General features: G+C 42.5%; 1 protein-coding gene across 1 annotated transcript in view; it reads right to left on the bottom strand.

Annotated features, from left to right (window-relative positions):
* PDE6B (phosphodiesterase 6B) overlaps positions 1–7,478 on the bottom strand; it is a gene marked incomplete at both ends in the record, with an annotated part of 18,462 nt that extends 10,984 nt beyond the window's left edge. Inside the window, 7 exons of the mRNA XM_084305579.1 lie at positions 199–220; positions 393–457; positions 547–621; positions 1,635–1,775; positions 4,045–4,134; positions 4,471–4,623; positions 7,068–7,478. Coding sequence (XP_084161705.1) covers positions 199–220; positions 393–457; positions 547–621; positions 1,635–1,775; positions 4,045–4,134; positions 4,471–4,623; positions 7,068–7,478 — 957 coding nt within the window. The remainder of the gene's footprint in view (positions 1–198; positions 221–392; positions 458–546; positions 622–1,634; positions 1,776–4,044; positions 4,135–4,470; positions 4,624–7,067) is intronic.
* Between the last annotated feature and the right edge of the window lie 7,715 nt (positions 7,479–15,193).

The following is a 15,193-nucleotide window of genomic DNA, read 5'->3' as shown; positions in this document are numbered from 1 at the left end:
TGCCTCAACACCAGGGCAAGCTGCATGGACTCAGCCACTGACACAGGGAAGGCACCATGGAGTAGTTATGATTTGACTTGGCATGGAGAATAGCAAAACTGCAGGTAGTCAAATCAGTTAATTCCTGGGTATAAAGAGTTCTTTTTTTTTTTTTTTCTCAGTGATTCTTGGAGACTAACTTACAAGTCAGGATCCCACTGCCCTAGAAGAAATCTCTGTCCTACAAAATGTAAGACAAAGCACCAGCTTACGATCTGGCTTCTTATTCAGTCTTCAGTTGGTTCTTTGCATACCTCCTTATGAACGTCTTTAAACAAGGGACAACCCTCGATTTAGCTGCACCCTGTCAGTACCAAGCACACACAAACAGTAGCAGTAGGCCAGACACTTACGGGATGACTTTAATGTCTTCTTTTCCATGTAATATATAATCAATGACTTTGTAAAAGACTATTTCCTAGAAGTAAAAAGAAGATCACTGTTAAAATAAGAGGTGAGACAATCAGCCAGACAAGAGAGACTTCAAGAAAGCTGGTCATCACTTACTCTGCCATCTGGAGTGCGAGGTCCTGAGTAGGGAGGAACTTCGCCCAGCAGCACTGGCCACAGATCAAAAAATTCCTGTGTTTCAGATGAAAGAAGTATATTTAGAGTGGAAAAATGCATTCTGCATCAAACCTCAAAGTAACTGCTGCTCTACCATGCTGGTTTTGGTGCTCCATAAACAAGGCATGAAACAACATGGCTAGATCAATATTGGTTGCAGCATAATGGTGCATCCAAATCAGGAAGTGTCAGGTGCATTATAAGGCTGTATGTAGCTATATACTGCTTATACACATAACTCCACTTCATTCAGTGAACAGCAAGAGCTGTACTCAGAGCAAGCAGCTATTTCAGTATTTCCCATGTTCTTATTTTTCCAGAGCGTGGCTATAGGGGTGACTTGCTACCTTGCTAAAGTGAAAGAGCATTTTTTTTTCTTAGGCTGCATTATAAAGCTTACAAAAGAGTCTTTACTACACTAACAATCTTTTAATATGTCTCTTCATAAGACCAAGTGCTATAATGGCTCTGTCAATGTGGTGGAGATCAAAGTCAATGGTAGCCTTAACTAGCCTGACCATAGTGTAAAGCAGGGCTCCTATGAAAAAATTCTGTGTAACCCCCACATAAAGCTTGTCAATCAGTTTGCAAGCAATCAGACCAAATCAGAGTGGCAGAATTAACTCAGCTTTTTGTAAGTGTGCATTGTCATGAAGCCAAATTTCTGCTAAAAGCCTGGATTATATGTGTATGGATAAATCCTCGAAGAGGATGGCTTCAGTGCTCCACAGGCTTCTCACTATATTTCTGGCATCCACAGACTTGGTAAGACTGTGTGTGTGCTTAAGGCTTTGACCAGGATTGTTGTTCAATGGTCATACATCTTTGCCCCTCCTCTGTCTTCCCAGTCTCTAACTCCTTAGGCAGTCCAGTGATAAGCTCTTTCCTCTCCCTCTCTTTTCTTTATCCCAGTCTTTCCCAGTCTTATCCCAGACTTTGGCTGCCCCAATAAACCTTATCCTTACAAATCACCCATCAGTGGATAGCAGCAAGGCAGAAAGACAAACAATTCATAGGTGAGCACTTACCTTCTGCTTGGTCATGTCCAGGAGGCCTACAGAGTACCTGTCACAGTTCAGGTACGCTCTCACTGTGTAGAAAGCCTTGTGGAACTGCCTCTCAATATCTGTCAGTTCCTCAAAAACCTTATTAGCTGACCACAACAGCACCTGCAGGACAAAAACCAAATGTAAGCATAGCCTCCCCTTGAAACCTGGACTTCCCAAATGTGTCTGTAATAACAAGGAAACTTTGGGGTTTTTTTTTAGACTACTTTTCCTGAAAAGTGCAATAGCAATATGTATGGCAAAATGTAAAAGTGTTGCTTATTCTCACTGGGAATTACTAAGGAAGCATGCAGTCTGAGGAATGGTCATGCCATCATGGAGCACTATGTTAAAGTCCAATCTTGCACTGGTAGTGGTACCAAAAGAAAATTGGACTGCCTCACCTATTTTTATTTTTTTAATCAATAAGTAAAATCTTGCATCCAAACATAGCTAACACTAAGGTTGCAAAGGCTGGAGTTGGAAATACCTGAATGAGCACTTTCCTTGAAGCCTTGGCAGAGCTGTCCTGTGTGTGCATCAGCCTATGACCCACTTTCCCGTGCTCTGCTGCGTGGTCTTAAAAAAGCTGTTGCTAAGACTACTATTTAATTTGTAAAAATGGAGGTTATGCAGTGAATTCGGCAGATATTTCTGGTAGAAAAAGGAGGATCTTCGTGGGCCTAAGGGAGAACTTCATCATCACTGAAATGGTAATGCCTAGCTTAACTGGTGCCTGCATGCCTGCTGAGACTGGACTAGATGAGAGCCCAGGAGACAGCAGTGGCAGCACTTCAAAATGCTTGGGACATGAGGCACTATCACATGGCCATAGGCAGGAAAAGTGTGCATCACTGAGTCACTGGGGGCTAGTGGATATTTTTCTCAATTCTGACCTGCATTGGTCTCTGTTTCTAATCCATGAGATAGGAAAAATCTACCATCCTTTTAGAGTCTGACATGCTGCTAAATGCCACCAGCCTTTCAGCATCCCATAGATAGGATAGTGTTGTTGTTATGCAAATCATTAGTGGAAAATTATTTTTTAATGGCTTATTTTTGCTGTTTTACAGTGTGCAACAAAAAAGGATCAAACCCACCAACACAGTGAGAAGGACTGTAAGAAACACCTGAAGAAAGGCCAGATCATGGAACAATGTAAAGAAGTCTAGCAAAAATGTTATGTGGTTTTCTAATAAGATTCTTATTGCGCCTGCACCATCAGCCTGAATTGTCTTTGCACAAGCCATTTTACTTACAGTATGTCTGAGGTTTTGTGGTTGAGACCTTGCAATGTTGTAATCCTAGACTATTTTCAAAAATGTCATTTTTGTTGAAACTTTTCAACATTTTGTCTGTACTTAGTCTGTATTTAGATACTCCTGGGTTCAAGTCCAGAGCAGAACACCCTGCAGGAGGTATTAGATCTTTGGGTATCTACTCTGCCTTCTAGCACCTTCCTTGCCTCCTCCAGTCCTTCTCAACTTCTACTGCATTACTGCTAAGCCCACAGAAGGAATAAACCTTAGCTAATTCTACCTTATTCTGATTACTCAGCATTGCTAGATGGCTCTAGCACCTGATCATTATTCATAGTTTTAGGAATGCTGAAAGAATTAGACAGAGAACAAGAGATGATGAATTGTTAAATGTAGGTGCTGAAAAAAGCTTCAGAAATAAACTCTCATTCTGCATCCATTTGCTGAAATAGACATTCATCCCCCATAGGAGGCCTCACTGGTGAAAAAATGACTGCCATGAAGTGTAATCTCAATTGCACGTCCTCTTCAATGACAACCTTTTGTCTGCTGCAGAAAGTGATTGCATGGATTCACATCCATCCCAACAAAATTCAAGAGTTCTTTCACAAAGCAAATCATGGAAATGAATCATGGCTGAACTGGTTCCTTTCAAAATACCATAAGTCCATAATTTATATTAATTTCTACCAAAGGAGACAAAGAGAACAGTCATGTGAGAATCGTTTTACTGCCACTAAGAAGGAATTCTAAAGTGTGTGGTTTTTTGTTTTTTAATAAACAGAGAAGGAAAAAATACTGCATTCTTAATTGTTTTTGAGGTTCTTTCAGTGTTGATGTCTGAAGTGGCTAAATGCATCAGGAGTATTTCATAGACTGAACTCAACAAAACCTCTGTAGCTCAGTCCTGCTGAAGGTGGTGCCACTGCTTCAACTCCTGAAGTTTTGCCAAGAGCAGCAGGCAGAGAAATTAATGAGGGACTCTAAGGAAGGGGCAGTATCTGAAAGCCTTTGTGGACAACTTCTTTCTGCTCTTCAGGCACAGATCTCTGAAGCAGATCAGCTTCATTTTTGAAACCAGAAAAACTGGGTTTGACTTTGAGATACAGCCCAATCTGCTTTTTCAGTCTTACCTGGCCTCTTCGAGTCTCACAATTGTGAAGGTAACTCAAGTGATAAATTTTCAAGTTTAAGGATGCAAAATTCAGGTACTTCAGGAAAAGCTGTAAAGGCAAACAATGAGATTGAGTCAAATGCAGTAGCAGCCTCGTGTATACTGGATTTCATAACACCACTATAGCTACGTCACGGTAATTCCCCTGGATAAATGCTTTGCTTTGCACCACTGTGAGATAAGGCTTATCCCACAGTAATTTCCCTGAAAGATTTCTGAGATAAGCATCCTCATAATAAGCCTCATCTGTTACAGGGTTCCTGTAGGGAAATTTGCACCCATGGTGCTTCAGTAAAGCGGACATCCCTAGTGTTAAGAGGAGCAATCCATGTTATATAGCAAAAGCAACAACTGCTTGATAGAAACTGAGCTACTGACCACTTACTGTTTCATCAGAGCTGGTGAAGTGTGGGCCGTTCAGCTTATTAAGAGCCAAAATGACAGCAACTAGATCTTTGCCGTTCAAGATCGGTGTTGCAAGGATGCTTTTTGTAGTGTAGTCGGTGAGCTCATCAACAAATGGACTGAACTGGGCACACTGTTCAAAGGAGAATTTACAAATTAAGCACTTAACACAACGTCTGTAGTCTTAAAGCCAAACCAAAGCACAGCCTAGAGAAGCTGCCTAGAGAAAGCTTTGTTCAAACAGTTACTGAAGAAGATAAATGAATTAGAAAATTGGACAACATACAGGTGATAAAGCTAGTACAAAGACAAACTGGCTGTAGCTTTTGATTACACATGCACTTTTTCACTTTTTGCAAAGATCTTGCTGATCAAGAGCTTTAATGTGTTGGACTTTGCCATGAGGAGTCTTTGCTAACCATCCTCAGATGACTGATATCCTGTACTGAACCTCCTGCCTCCTTTCCTCCAACACTGAATTGACACTGCGAGGTGCATATAACCAGTTTCTATGCTGTGCTGCATAGCCAGTTTTTAAACCAGTGCTTTCTAGTACAGGCATGATGAACACATACCCCTTCTCAATTTTCTTCTGCTTCACCCTGGCCCCTGAAACTGCTGCTGGTTTGCAGGCTCCGTGGAGCTATCTAGCCATTGGTTCTGTTGAAAAATATTTTCCAGAGAATTCCCTCCCCTGTTGGTGTGAGCACCGTTAGCCTTAGTCTTACATGTACAGCACCTAGCTGTTACTTCACCTCTTCTTCATGCAGCAGCAGACGTGAGAAACCGACCTATCAACACTGTATGTGATGGTGGTTTATGGCTGATATTGGAAAGCAGAGAAAAAAAAATGTGGTAGTGACCGTAGCATGAACCATGATGGTGCTGGGCCTTTGTTCATGGGATGGAAGGCAGGTTATCCCAGGGATACACAACTGGCACAAGCGACACATGGTTTCTGGCACTCTCTTCTTGCCCCAGGTCGGGGCTGCAAGGTGCATGGTTTGGATGCCCAGAGAGGGCTGCCCTTGAGGGAATCACCATTCAAACCACAAGGAGAGTGCTAGATCATGCTGTAGGAGCAGCATAAAGGGAACTCAACCACTAGTTGCTTAAAATGTCGTTTTCCCCCTCATGCCAAAAGAAAATGAAGCTCAGAAAGGGTAATGTGGGGAAGGCAGATAGCCCAATGTCCCACACAGTGCCTTATTGACATCCTCTTCCTCACCTGCTGACAGGGAGTGCAGAGATGGCCTTGCTGACCCAAGATCATCTCCCTGTTCTGCTGAACATCTTGTCGGCTACATTTCCTTTTATTTGAAGAAGAAAAAGCCCAGAAATTTGACTCCTTAGACCACATTAGGGAGGCTGCACCTGAGAGAATAATCACTCCCTAGTGCCCCTTCTCCCCATATATCCCCCACTGTTGGCCTTCACTGCCAAGTAGGGCAGACCAAGCATTTAATTATCTGTGTTTCCTTAAGAAGAATTGATGTTAAGAATAGCGGCACCTGAAAGAACTAGAGTTGGAGTGCAGCACTTGGCTGGCAGCTCTGAAATCCTTCCTTATTCTCAGAGAAATGCCTGAAGAGAGAGACTTAAACCTTCCAAGTTATACACTGATGCAAATTTTGCAAAAGAATGTTTACAAAACCAAAATCAATATCTTAGCATGTTCCATGGAGGGCAACAAAGATATTGCTGAAGCTTTTGGATATGCTCATCCTGAGCAACAAACGGATGGATAAACAGATGGTCTCTTTGTAACTAGCAAACAATAGATTGAGTAATCCCAAATGCCATATTTGGGTCACATGGATTTTAGTTTTATACCTATGATTAGAACAAGCGGATTGTAATTGCTGCCATTCAGATTTACATGATTCAAAGTATAAGTATGAGGGGTAAATACTGTCATGAAAGCATAAGAATAAAACATAAAACTTCTGTGGATCCCTCCTGGTATTGCAGTGTGCAGCATCTACTGAAAGAGTGTTTTTTAGTCTAAGTATACCTCTTGAAGACCAGCCATACTCAGGTTGCAGTTAACTCACCTGCTCCAAGGTCCACACCCTTTGCTTCATAAAAATGCTTCTAAAGGTCCTTGGCCCAAACGGCACCAGACAACAAGCACTTACAAATGTCATGAGTGTTGGAAACCCCTTTATGGACCCATTGTAAAGGGTTTCTCTCTGACTGTTACTCATGGAAGGAAGATAAATGTGTGTGGAAAATTCTAGGTGTGTTCGGTACAGATCTGACTACCTCACTCTCTCTTCTCCGCTGCACTCGAAGTGATTTATTTATTTTAATGAGATAGGTAAGGTGTGACAGAGCACATGTTTGCAGGCATTAATGTCCAATGTAGTTGAATGTGCTTAGCTTCACCTTGCTCCATAAGTGAGATTGGAAGCAACTTACACACTGTCTACTGGTGCTTCGGTTTCCACTATAGAGCAATTACAATGCAAGAGTTTTGACCAAGCACCAAGGTTCCCTGCTATCTCTTGACCCCTTAGAACAAGTAATCGTGCAAGCATTTTGTCTACAGAGTGAATGAATAAATGCCAGACCTACCTCGCTGACATCCTTGATATTCATGGTTTTCTTGGTTTGTGCAACATAGCCCACAATGCCTAAGTCCAACGGATAGACTATCTCGCAGTCTGGGGAGACCAGGCATTCCTCCAGCGTGCTTCCCTCTTGGATGTTGAAAAGCCTCGTTGCCAATTCTGGTGTGCCGTTTCTCTGCCTGTACATGAAGAGACTACAGCGGTCAGCATGAATAAGGGACCTGATTCTTCTCAGGGTCTTGAAAACAACTTTCTCCATGTTGATGCTTTCTTGCATGTCTTGGATCAACTCAAAAAGTATATCACTTTCATTGTCATCCCAGGACTCTGTTTTCACTTTCTTCTCAAAGTACTGCTTGGCAAAAGCAGGGTTTCCATCAAGAAACTTTTCCACGTCGTCTTCACTAATGCTCATTGTGAATGTCCTGGATCTTGTAACACGTAGTAGTCCAAGGATGTGATCTATGTGAGGAGCACTCTTATCTCTGATCTAGTTCCTAAATTTTCATAATAGAAGATGATGCTTCTCGAACGACCAGGGATAAGGTAGCACTGCAAAGAGAGACTGTCATCAGGAAGGTATTCCTTTATACTGCCGGAGGTGAGTCTGTGGGAGGACAGATCTTCTCAACCAAACAGATTAGATGACCTCTACAAAAGCTTTGGGTCAACTTTCTTCTTCTTAATCTAAATGCAAACAAAAACTGAGTATTCACAATATCTTAAAGCACTATCCCTTCTCTTGATAAGCAGAAAACTTACAGAAACAATTATATTGAGGTTGCAGCAACAGAGAAGAGCTGCATCTCCTAACATTGAAATAAGCTCTTTAAAGTCTAATTAAATATATACTGCTTGGACCTAATCCTAGGCTAACAAGGTGAGCATCTTATTATTTCTGCTCTCCCAGCTTCTCTAAGAAACATCTCTCATTGAATGTTAAACACGTCAATCTTTAAAGCTTAATGAAGTTATTGGTAGAGTACGGCAACTATAAATTATGTTTACTAGTCATTAATGAGACTAAAAAGAATGGGTATTTCCATGCAGATAAGATAAGGATACATGCACACTCCAGTTGTTCATGTAGACTTGATGTCAGATCTGTGGAGCTTTTTTGATGGGAAATGAACAGCATTTCTGTTCATGAGGGAAGTGGATAACATCTTCTCATTGGTTAAAATGGGAGAAGCTCTCTGAATGGCCTTCCGTGCACGGTTTTGGAAGGGGCACTTAAATTTTCCACTATGAATAATTTACCTGCCTTGGAAAATACAAAACCCAGTTCTGGCTTAACATAATCTCAGTGCTGATGTTGACAGGGTTAATTCTACCCAGGCCATCTTGTTTGTCTTCCTGATTTTCCTACCCTACCACTGCCTTAAGACCTGTACCATGCATTCTGCCCATTCCTGCACTCAGCTGTATCTCCCTGCCATCTTTTGGGGGAAGAAATACAGAAATACTCCAAGATTAGAGGCAGTGTCTTAGAGGGAATAGATGCAGCCCATTACCAAGGTGGACAGAAATGTGTATAATAGCTGTCTTGTGGGTAAACAGGACACCTCTTTACTGCTTTGGTAGACAGAACATGGACAAAGCACTTAGGATGCCCTTAAGAAAGTTTTGGGCCAGCTTTTCTCCTGGAACTGAGGCTTTGAAGTGACTGATAGCACGCAAAGACTTCACAGGTATAATCTACAGACACTCTTGGTCAAGATTAGCAAAGGAGGCAGTCCAGGATCTTGAGTGTCTGCTAGTAGGATATTGTGCTGAATGATGTGACTAACAAGCAATATCAAAACTGAAAAGCTGTCTAATGCCAGAGAAGAGTTGGCTGCACTTTGTGCCCCTAGATGTGGTAGAGATTTGCCTGTCCCACTATGCATTTCTTTCTTCTTCAGCTCTCCATGCAAGCTGTGCTTCCTGTGTGCAACAAAAAGTACATGCTGGCCTTTCGAGATTTCGGCTTCCTGCATTCTGACCACAGGCAGTTGTGTTCCACCACCAGATAGGAGGCACACAAGCTGACCTCTTCATTTAACTGCATTGAAAACACAAGATACCTTCAAGAGTGTAGGTTTGGGCAGATAGTTCCCTGAATCCCTTAAATTGCAGGCTAGAATTTTCACCTTTATTGAGCAGGCCATGCCATAACTCTTGCTTGTGTGAGAGGTTTTCCTATGCACAATGCAGTCAGATGTTCTTGTTGAGCCAGGCCACAATCAGCCACAGATCTCCCTGAGCTGATCTCGTCCCAGCAGTAGCAGTGGGCCTTAAAAACCTCTACAGATGCAGGGTGGTGGACCAGCATCCCTGGGGTTCATCTAGCTGTGGGAACTTCTCCAGTCATGCAAGGTCTGGATGCAGTAGTATGAAGCACATCCTGCACAAAAAAGCACGATGGTCAGAACAAAAACAGTGAGATAATTCTGCTCTTTTAAGGCTTTCTCTTTTGCATGTTTATCCACTGCTGTAAAGGTTATTCTGTATTTTTACAGGTGCTGTAAGGCACCAGTCCTGAATGCTTCAGCCAAGGCTTTTGAGGCAAATATCACAGAAGCCACTACTCTACAGGGAAATTGAAAAAATGCGCCAGGGTCTTCATCTGTGGGGAACAGGGAGAATCATCATCCTAAATTCTCCATTTTACTGGAAGATAGCCAAAGCTCACCTGCACAAGGAGAAAAGGTCCAGGCTGCCTGCCCAGATGAATATTGGCACTACTGCCAAGAGTGCACAGCAGCCCAGATGTGACTGTGGGTGCCTAGAAAGAGGGTGACAGGAGAAGGAGCAGAGGCAGCAATACTAGAAATGCATATGCATGTGGGCCTGGAGCTTGGGAAGAGGACAGATGTGGAGGACCTTATCTCCCATCAGCAGCAAGGACAGATTAGCTAGGTGATGATCAGTATCTCTCCACCTCTGAAAGGGGAAGTTATCACCTTCCCACAGAGGTGTGCAAACAGAAGTGTAGGAGAAGGTGGTTAACAGAAAAATCCTTTCAGAAGATTACAGGCAAAAGAGTGGATACTGGAATCAAGATCTAAAAATATTTATAATCTAATATTTTTTTTGCATTTCCTCTTTCAGTTCCTGGATTACTGGAAAGGCAGTAAATTGTTGCATCAGCTGGTTGAACATCTTAGACACCTTTATGCTAGCATGGCAGAGATTTGCTGCAGTAGTTCACACAGCCAGGGCATTAAAATAGAATTGTTTCTCCAGAAGACTGTTGAATTAGGTAGTGTATCCCAGGGGCACACGTTGCCTTCAATGACCACATTCTACAGAGGGACAAGGACCACCTCAGCACTAGCATGGTGGGGGTCTGCTCCAGATCTCCAAAATGGAAGAGGATGGAGTCTTGTTGCAAGCAACAAGCACAGGACCCTGTAGCAATGGGAAATTTTAATTGCATTACATCTGCAGGGAATGCAAGAGGTTGTAGTCTGTCCAATAAGATCTTCCATGTTACAGCAGTTCTCTGGTTACAGAGGGTGGCAGAAGGAGCAGAAGGGTGTTTTCTTTTAACTGGAGTCAAGGGGAAAAACTATCAAAGAACTTGAAGGTGGGGGGTAGTTAAAGAGAGCAAGACCATGAAGTGAGAGTTTGAAATTGGAGAAATAGGCCATTTTGCTAATCTTGTTAGAAAGAGCATATTACCACATGGTAAGAGTTAATCTTAAGAGATGTGTATAAAAATACCATGAATCAGTAAAAAAATGGAAAGCCAGAAAGGCCAGGATGCAAAATTAGATGAAATAAGGAACATGAAGGACAAAATGAGCATTTTCAGTTACCATACTGGAAAGAGTAGGAATATCAAGGACAGTATTGAAGGACTGAAGTGTTTAGAGGGCTACATGAAATAACCTCTGAGCTGTCAATGTTGTTCTGTTAATTTATGTAGTCTTAATAAAACTGAAAAAAAAAATAAAAAAAGAGTTTGAGAGTCTTCCATTAGCATGCTTTAATATAACTCTCAGAAAATACAGGGAAAAAAAAATGTTGTTGTAAATAACTAGATGAGATAAGTAGTATTCAGTGTGGTTTTGTTAAGAGCAAACTGTTCAACCAGCATAAATTTCTGTACACCACAGTAAGAAGTCTAAAAGTAACAAGTTTCATAGCTCTTGGCTTCAGGAAATGAAACACGAAATAGTCTGTCTTAAGGTGAAGGCTTTGATGAAATACTTAAAAGGTAGTGACAAATCTCTTTGGAAGAAGAGAAGTAATTGCTAGCAGCTCACTAGCAATGAAATGTAAAAACTCGTTCAGGAGGATTCTCTGCAAAGGTTGTCCTACTGTAGAGAATCTCAGTATTTCCACTGATGGGTGGAAAAATGCATATTAAATTAGCATATATGCCATGGTCAATGTGATTGAGTACCATCTTTTAAATAAATTACAAACAGGTGTGGACTACAACCCACAGAGGATGCATGTAAAGCCTTGCTTATGTGGAACAGTCACCTGTTGAATTCAGGGTGGGCAGTGAGCCACTATCTGAGCTTATCACAGGCTGAATACCTGTGAACACTGATGTGCAGAAGGGGATATGCATCTATTAGAAGGAAACTTCTGTTGTGTAACACAGTTTACCAGCTTGTACAAAATAGGTAAGTCACCTGGAAGACTGGGAAAATGTGACCTCTAAGTAAAGACTGAGGTTTGTCATGTCTCTTTTGAGTCATCTCTTTTTTTTTTTTTTTTTTTTTAAACAAAACAGTGTATGTATAAATGTATAAAAGACTACTGCCAAGAAAGAAGAAAAAGCCTGTTCTTCATGGTCATGAAGGACAGGAGAAGCTATCAGATCTGCACGGGAATGGCTTCCACAACAGTGGGAATAGGGAAACACTGAAAGAGATGACTCCCATCTTCTCTTAGATACCTCCAGAAATAGAGATGCCATTCTTTTCCTAATAAACGTGCCACAAGTGATGCACACAAAATGACGCCAGCTTGCTGGAAGAGGTATGGACAAACAACTTCTTATAGGTGGAGGGAATCCCATTTTCCTGAGGGCCCAACCTTCCTTCTCCACAGCCTTTTAGGACAGTTAGGAGTGAGGAAACAATTCTCCGTGCATGAGGAAAAACTTCCTTGCAGCAGTGAAAGTCTGCCATATGGGAGTAATTTTTGTGATTATTCATGATGAAAGCCAGAATCATCCTTCTGCCTTTCAAGGCCTCCACCCAAATATCAACCTGAGCCCTCCCAGCATTCTGTAAAACACCAGCTTTGTTTCATCCCATACCAACAGGGAAGGGAAAGGACAGTGTAAAATCGCACACAGTCCATTTGGGATGCTGGTGTTCCAGAGGAATGAAGCTTCCTATCACCTGGATTTTGAGGATGGTCTGAAGTTAAGTGTAGCTCTGTGGCCTGACAATTTTCCTAACCCAGTGGGCCTTCCTTTTCCCAGCAGGTCCTTTGTGGAAGGAATGTTTTTTTGGGAGCTAACAGCCACTTTCCTGAATTGTTTCAATGCCCAAGAAACAGGCTGTACATCAGGTATCTCAGCACAGATCTATGCAACTGGGGTGTGTGTTCAGGATGCCCTGTGTTTGAACAGAAGGCCTTTTGAGATTGGTACCATATGGTGTTTTCCATGCTTCATTTTTTATGCATAGGCTGACATAACCAGGTTTAGTGGCTGTTTTAAGGGGTATACAAATCATTGTATGCACTTTTGGGTTTTGATTTGGGAGCTGAAAAATTGCAAATGGGGAAACTGCTTGTATTGAATCAAAGTTGACACTCTTTTGGATCTCAACCTGGCAAACTCCTGCACTTTTCTCAGTACAAAACGTTCTGTTCAGTGCAAGATAAATGTTTTTGTTTTGAAACATTTATAAGAAAACCAAACAGTATCCAACAGTGACACTCCAGGCTCCAAACACAGAATATTCAAGTTCTTTCCTCCAACTGCAGGTCTGGAAACTACACAAAGCGATAAGATTTTTAGTGGGAACACACAAAGGTCCCGAAGTACTTAAGTTTATAGCCACAGAAGAGGAGAAACTGAGGTAGCATTGATTAAGCCAAGCCAGAGCTGCCATGTAAAAGAAACCAGGTAGGGTTGGCAGGTGGGAATCTAAATCATCAGTGCAAAGGGGTGCCAAAGCAACCTCCTTGGAGGAGCATGGATGGATGGACCCAGAATTCAAAGCATGGTTCAAAGGCTGCATGCGTTCTTGAGGCCTTCAGGGAAACCTATGTGGCACCGTGGCTGGCATAACAATGATAATTGAGGTGGATGCAGCCTAAGCTTGCATCTGGGTAATGCTGTTTGATTGGGCTTAGGCAGACAATGGAGGATTTTGGAGGAGGATGAGGCTGCTATTTTAGGAAACTTGCACTAGGCTCTCACAGCATAATAATATCTGAGCACGTGTGGTTGCACACATTTGTTTTTAATAGCTTTAAAACTGAATTGCAGCGTCGGCATAACACCTCCGCCTTGTTGGGTGTTGGTGGATGTCCTTTGCTAGAAACCCCAAACATTTAAGCTGCCTTGAGGGCTTGGCCAGTAGCTGGGAAAATGAAGTGGAGTAAAATTTTATTCCCTTGGAATAAAATCCCTCCCTGTTGAACAACTTGTATCTCGGACTCTTGATGGGAAGCTCCAGTTGTGAAGGAAAGCAATCCAGCAGGCATGATGCGAAGCATACTGCTGTTAGGGACATTTGTGGGACTGTGTCCAAAGCAGATGGAGCTGATAGTACCCATAAAGCAAGAAAGGGTGATGGCAGAAGCTGGGGATGATGGATCTGAAGACGCTTGTGCCCCTCCTTCATGGGAACAGTGTTTTTCTCCTAACCAAGAGCCTGCGGGGCGGGGAGCTGCGGGTGGCTAATTTGATTAGCCATTATCCTTTCAGGATGCTGTATTGACAGCTACACTCAAACCTTTCAGGCTCACTCATCCGTCGGCATAACGAGATTGCAGCTTATCTGATTTACCAAGTAATATTCTCATGCCACCTGCTTGTGTCCAAGAATAAGCCTTCCTGCCTCGGGCTCGGCCAGCCCGCTGAGGGTGACGGCTACGTCCCTCGTCCCTCGTCCCTCGTCCCTCGCCCCTCGCCCCTCGCCCCTCTGGCACCAGGACCTGCTCCTCGGCCCACAGCCCCCCAGTCCCCCAGCCCCACGAGGGGATGGCGACCAAAACCTCCTGCCCAGAAGCCTCCCCCTGGCTCCTCCCGGTCCCCCCCGGCACCTTTAGATGGCAGTGCAGCACAGCCCTGCGAGGCCTGCTGGGCCCCGGGGACGCCCAGCCCAAAACAAGGTAAAACACGGCAAAATACAAAACTAAAAAAGCAACAATAAGCCAGAGTCAGACAAAGAAACCTCTCTAAGTGCAGAATCTTGCAAAGTTTTAAAATGAATGGCAGTATTTATTCATTTTTTTTTCCATGGTAATTGCCTAGTGTTACGAGGGATGTTATGTCGGAGACACTTCACTCAGAGGGAAAAACCCCGTGCAAGAGGCTGGCCCTTGCACTGACCAGCACTCCAGGTCATGTTCTGGGATTTCAAAACTTTTCCTTACACTCCAGCACATAAGTCACTTTGGGATTTAGCAGCTCTGGATGATATTTTTTTTTGAGAGAGACCTTTGAGTAAAGGCATCTTTGCTACGCCAGAATACTGGTGTCCAAGCCTTGAGTAAGTCAGTCCACCAAATATCTCATGGAGACGTGACTTCTTGTCTTTGTCCTCCTTGTATCCATCACAAACATGCAGAGATTCCCTTCCTCTTAATTTTAAGGTAAGATGGCTCAGTTAAAAAATAAAGTAAAAAATAATTAAAAAAAAAATAAATATTATTGCAGTATAGCAAAGGTGGTAATTTTCTTCAATGAGACTACATGGGTCTATTATTTTTCAATTGACTAATTTTATCCAAAGCTCTTGGAACAAATCACTGAAACTTAGATAAGACTATTACTTACTTGGTCAAATGTCCTGTGAAGCTGAAGAACAAGAGAGATCATTAAACTCTTTGCAAGTTCTATCATGTGCCTTTTTTTTTTTTTTTTTTTTTGTGCAGCCACTTTCTCCAAATCCTCCTTGTATGAAATTAGGGAAAATGCAATGTTAGAACACACAAAACATTAAG

Source organism: Netta rufina (assembly GCF_964035555.1).
Source record: "Netta rufina genome assembly, chromosome: Z".
In the NCBI taxonomy this organism is placed as follows: domain Eukaryota; kingdom Metazoa; phylum Chordata; class Aves; order Anseriformes; family Anatidae; genus Netta; species Netta rufina.
Note: the sequence above shows the minus strand (reverse complement) of the source record. Positions and strands in the feature narration are given on the sequence as shown.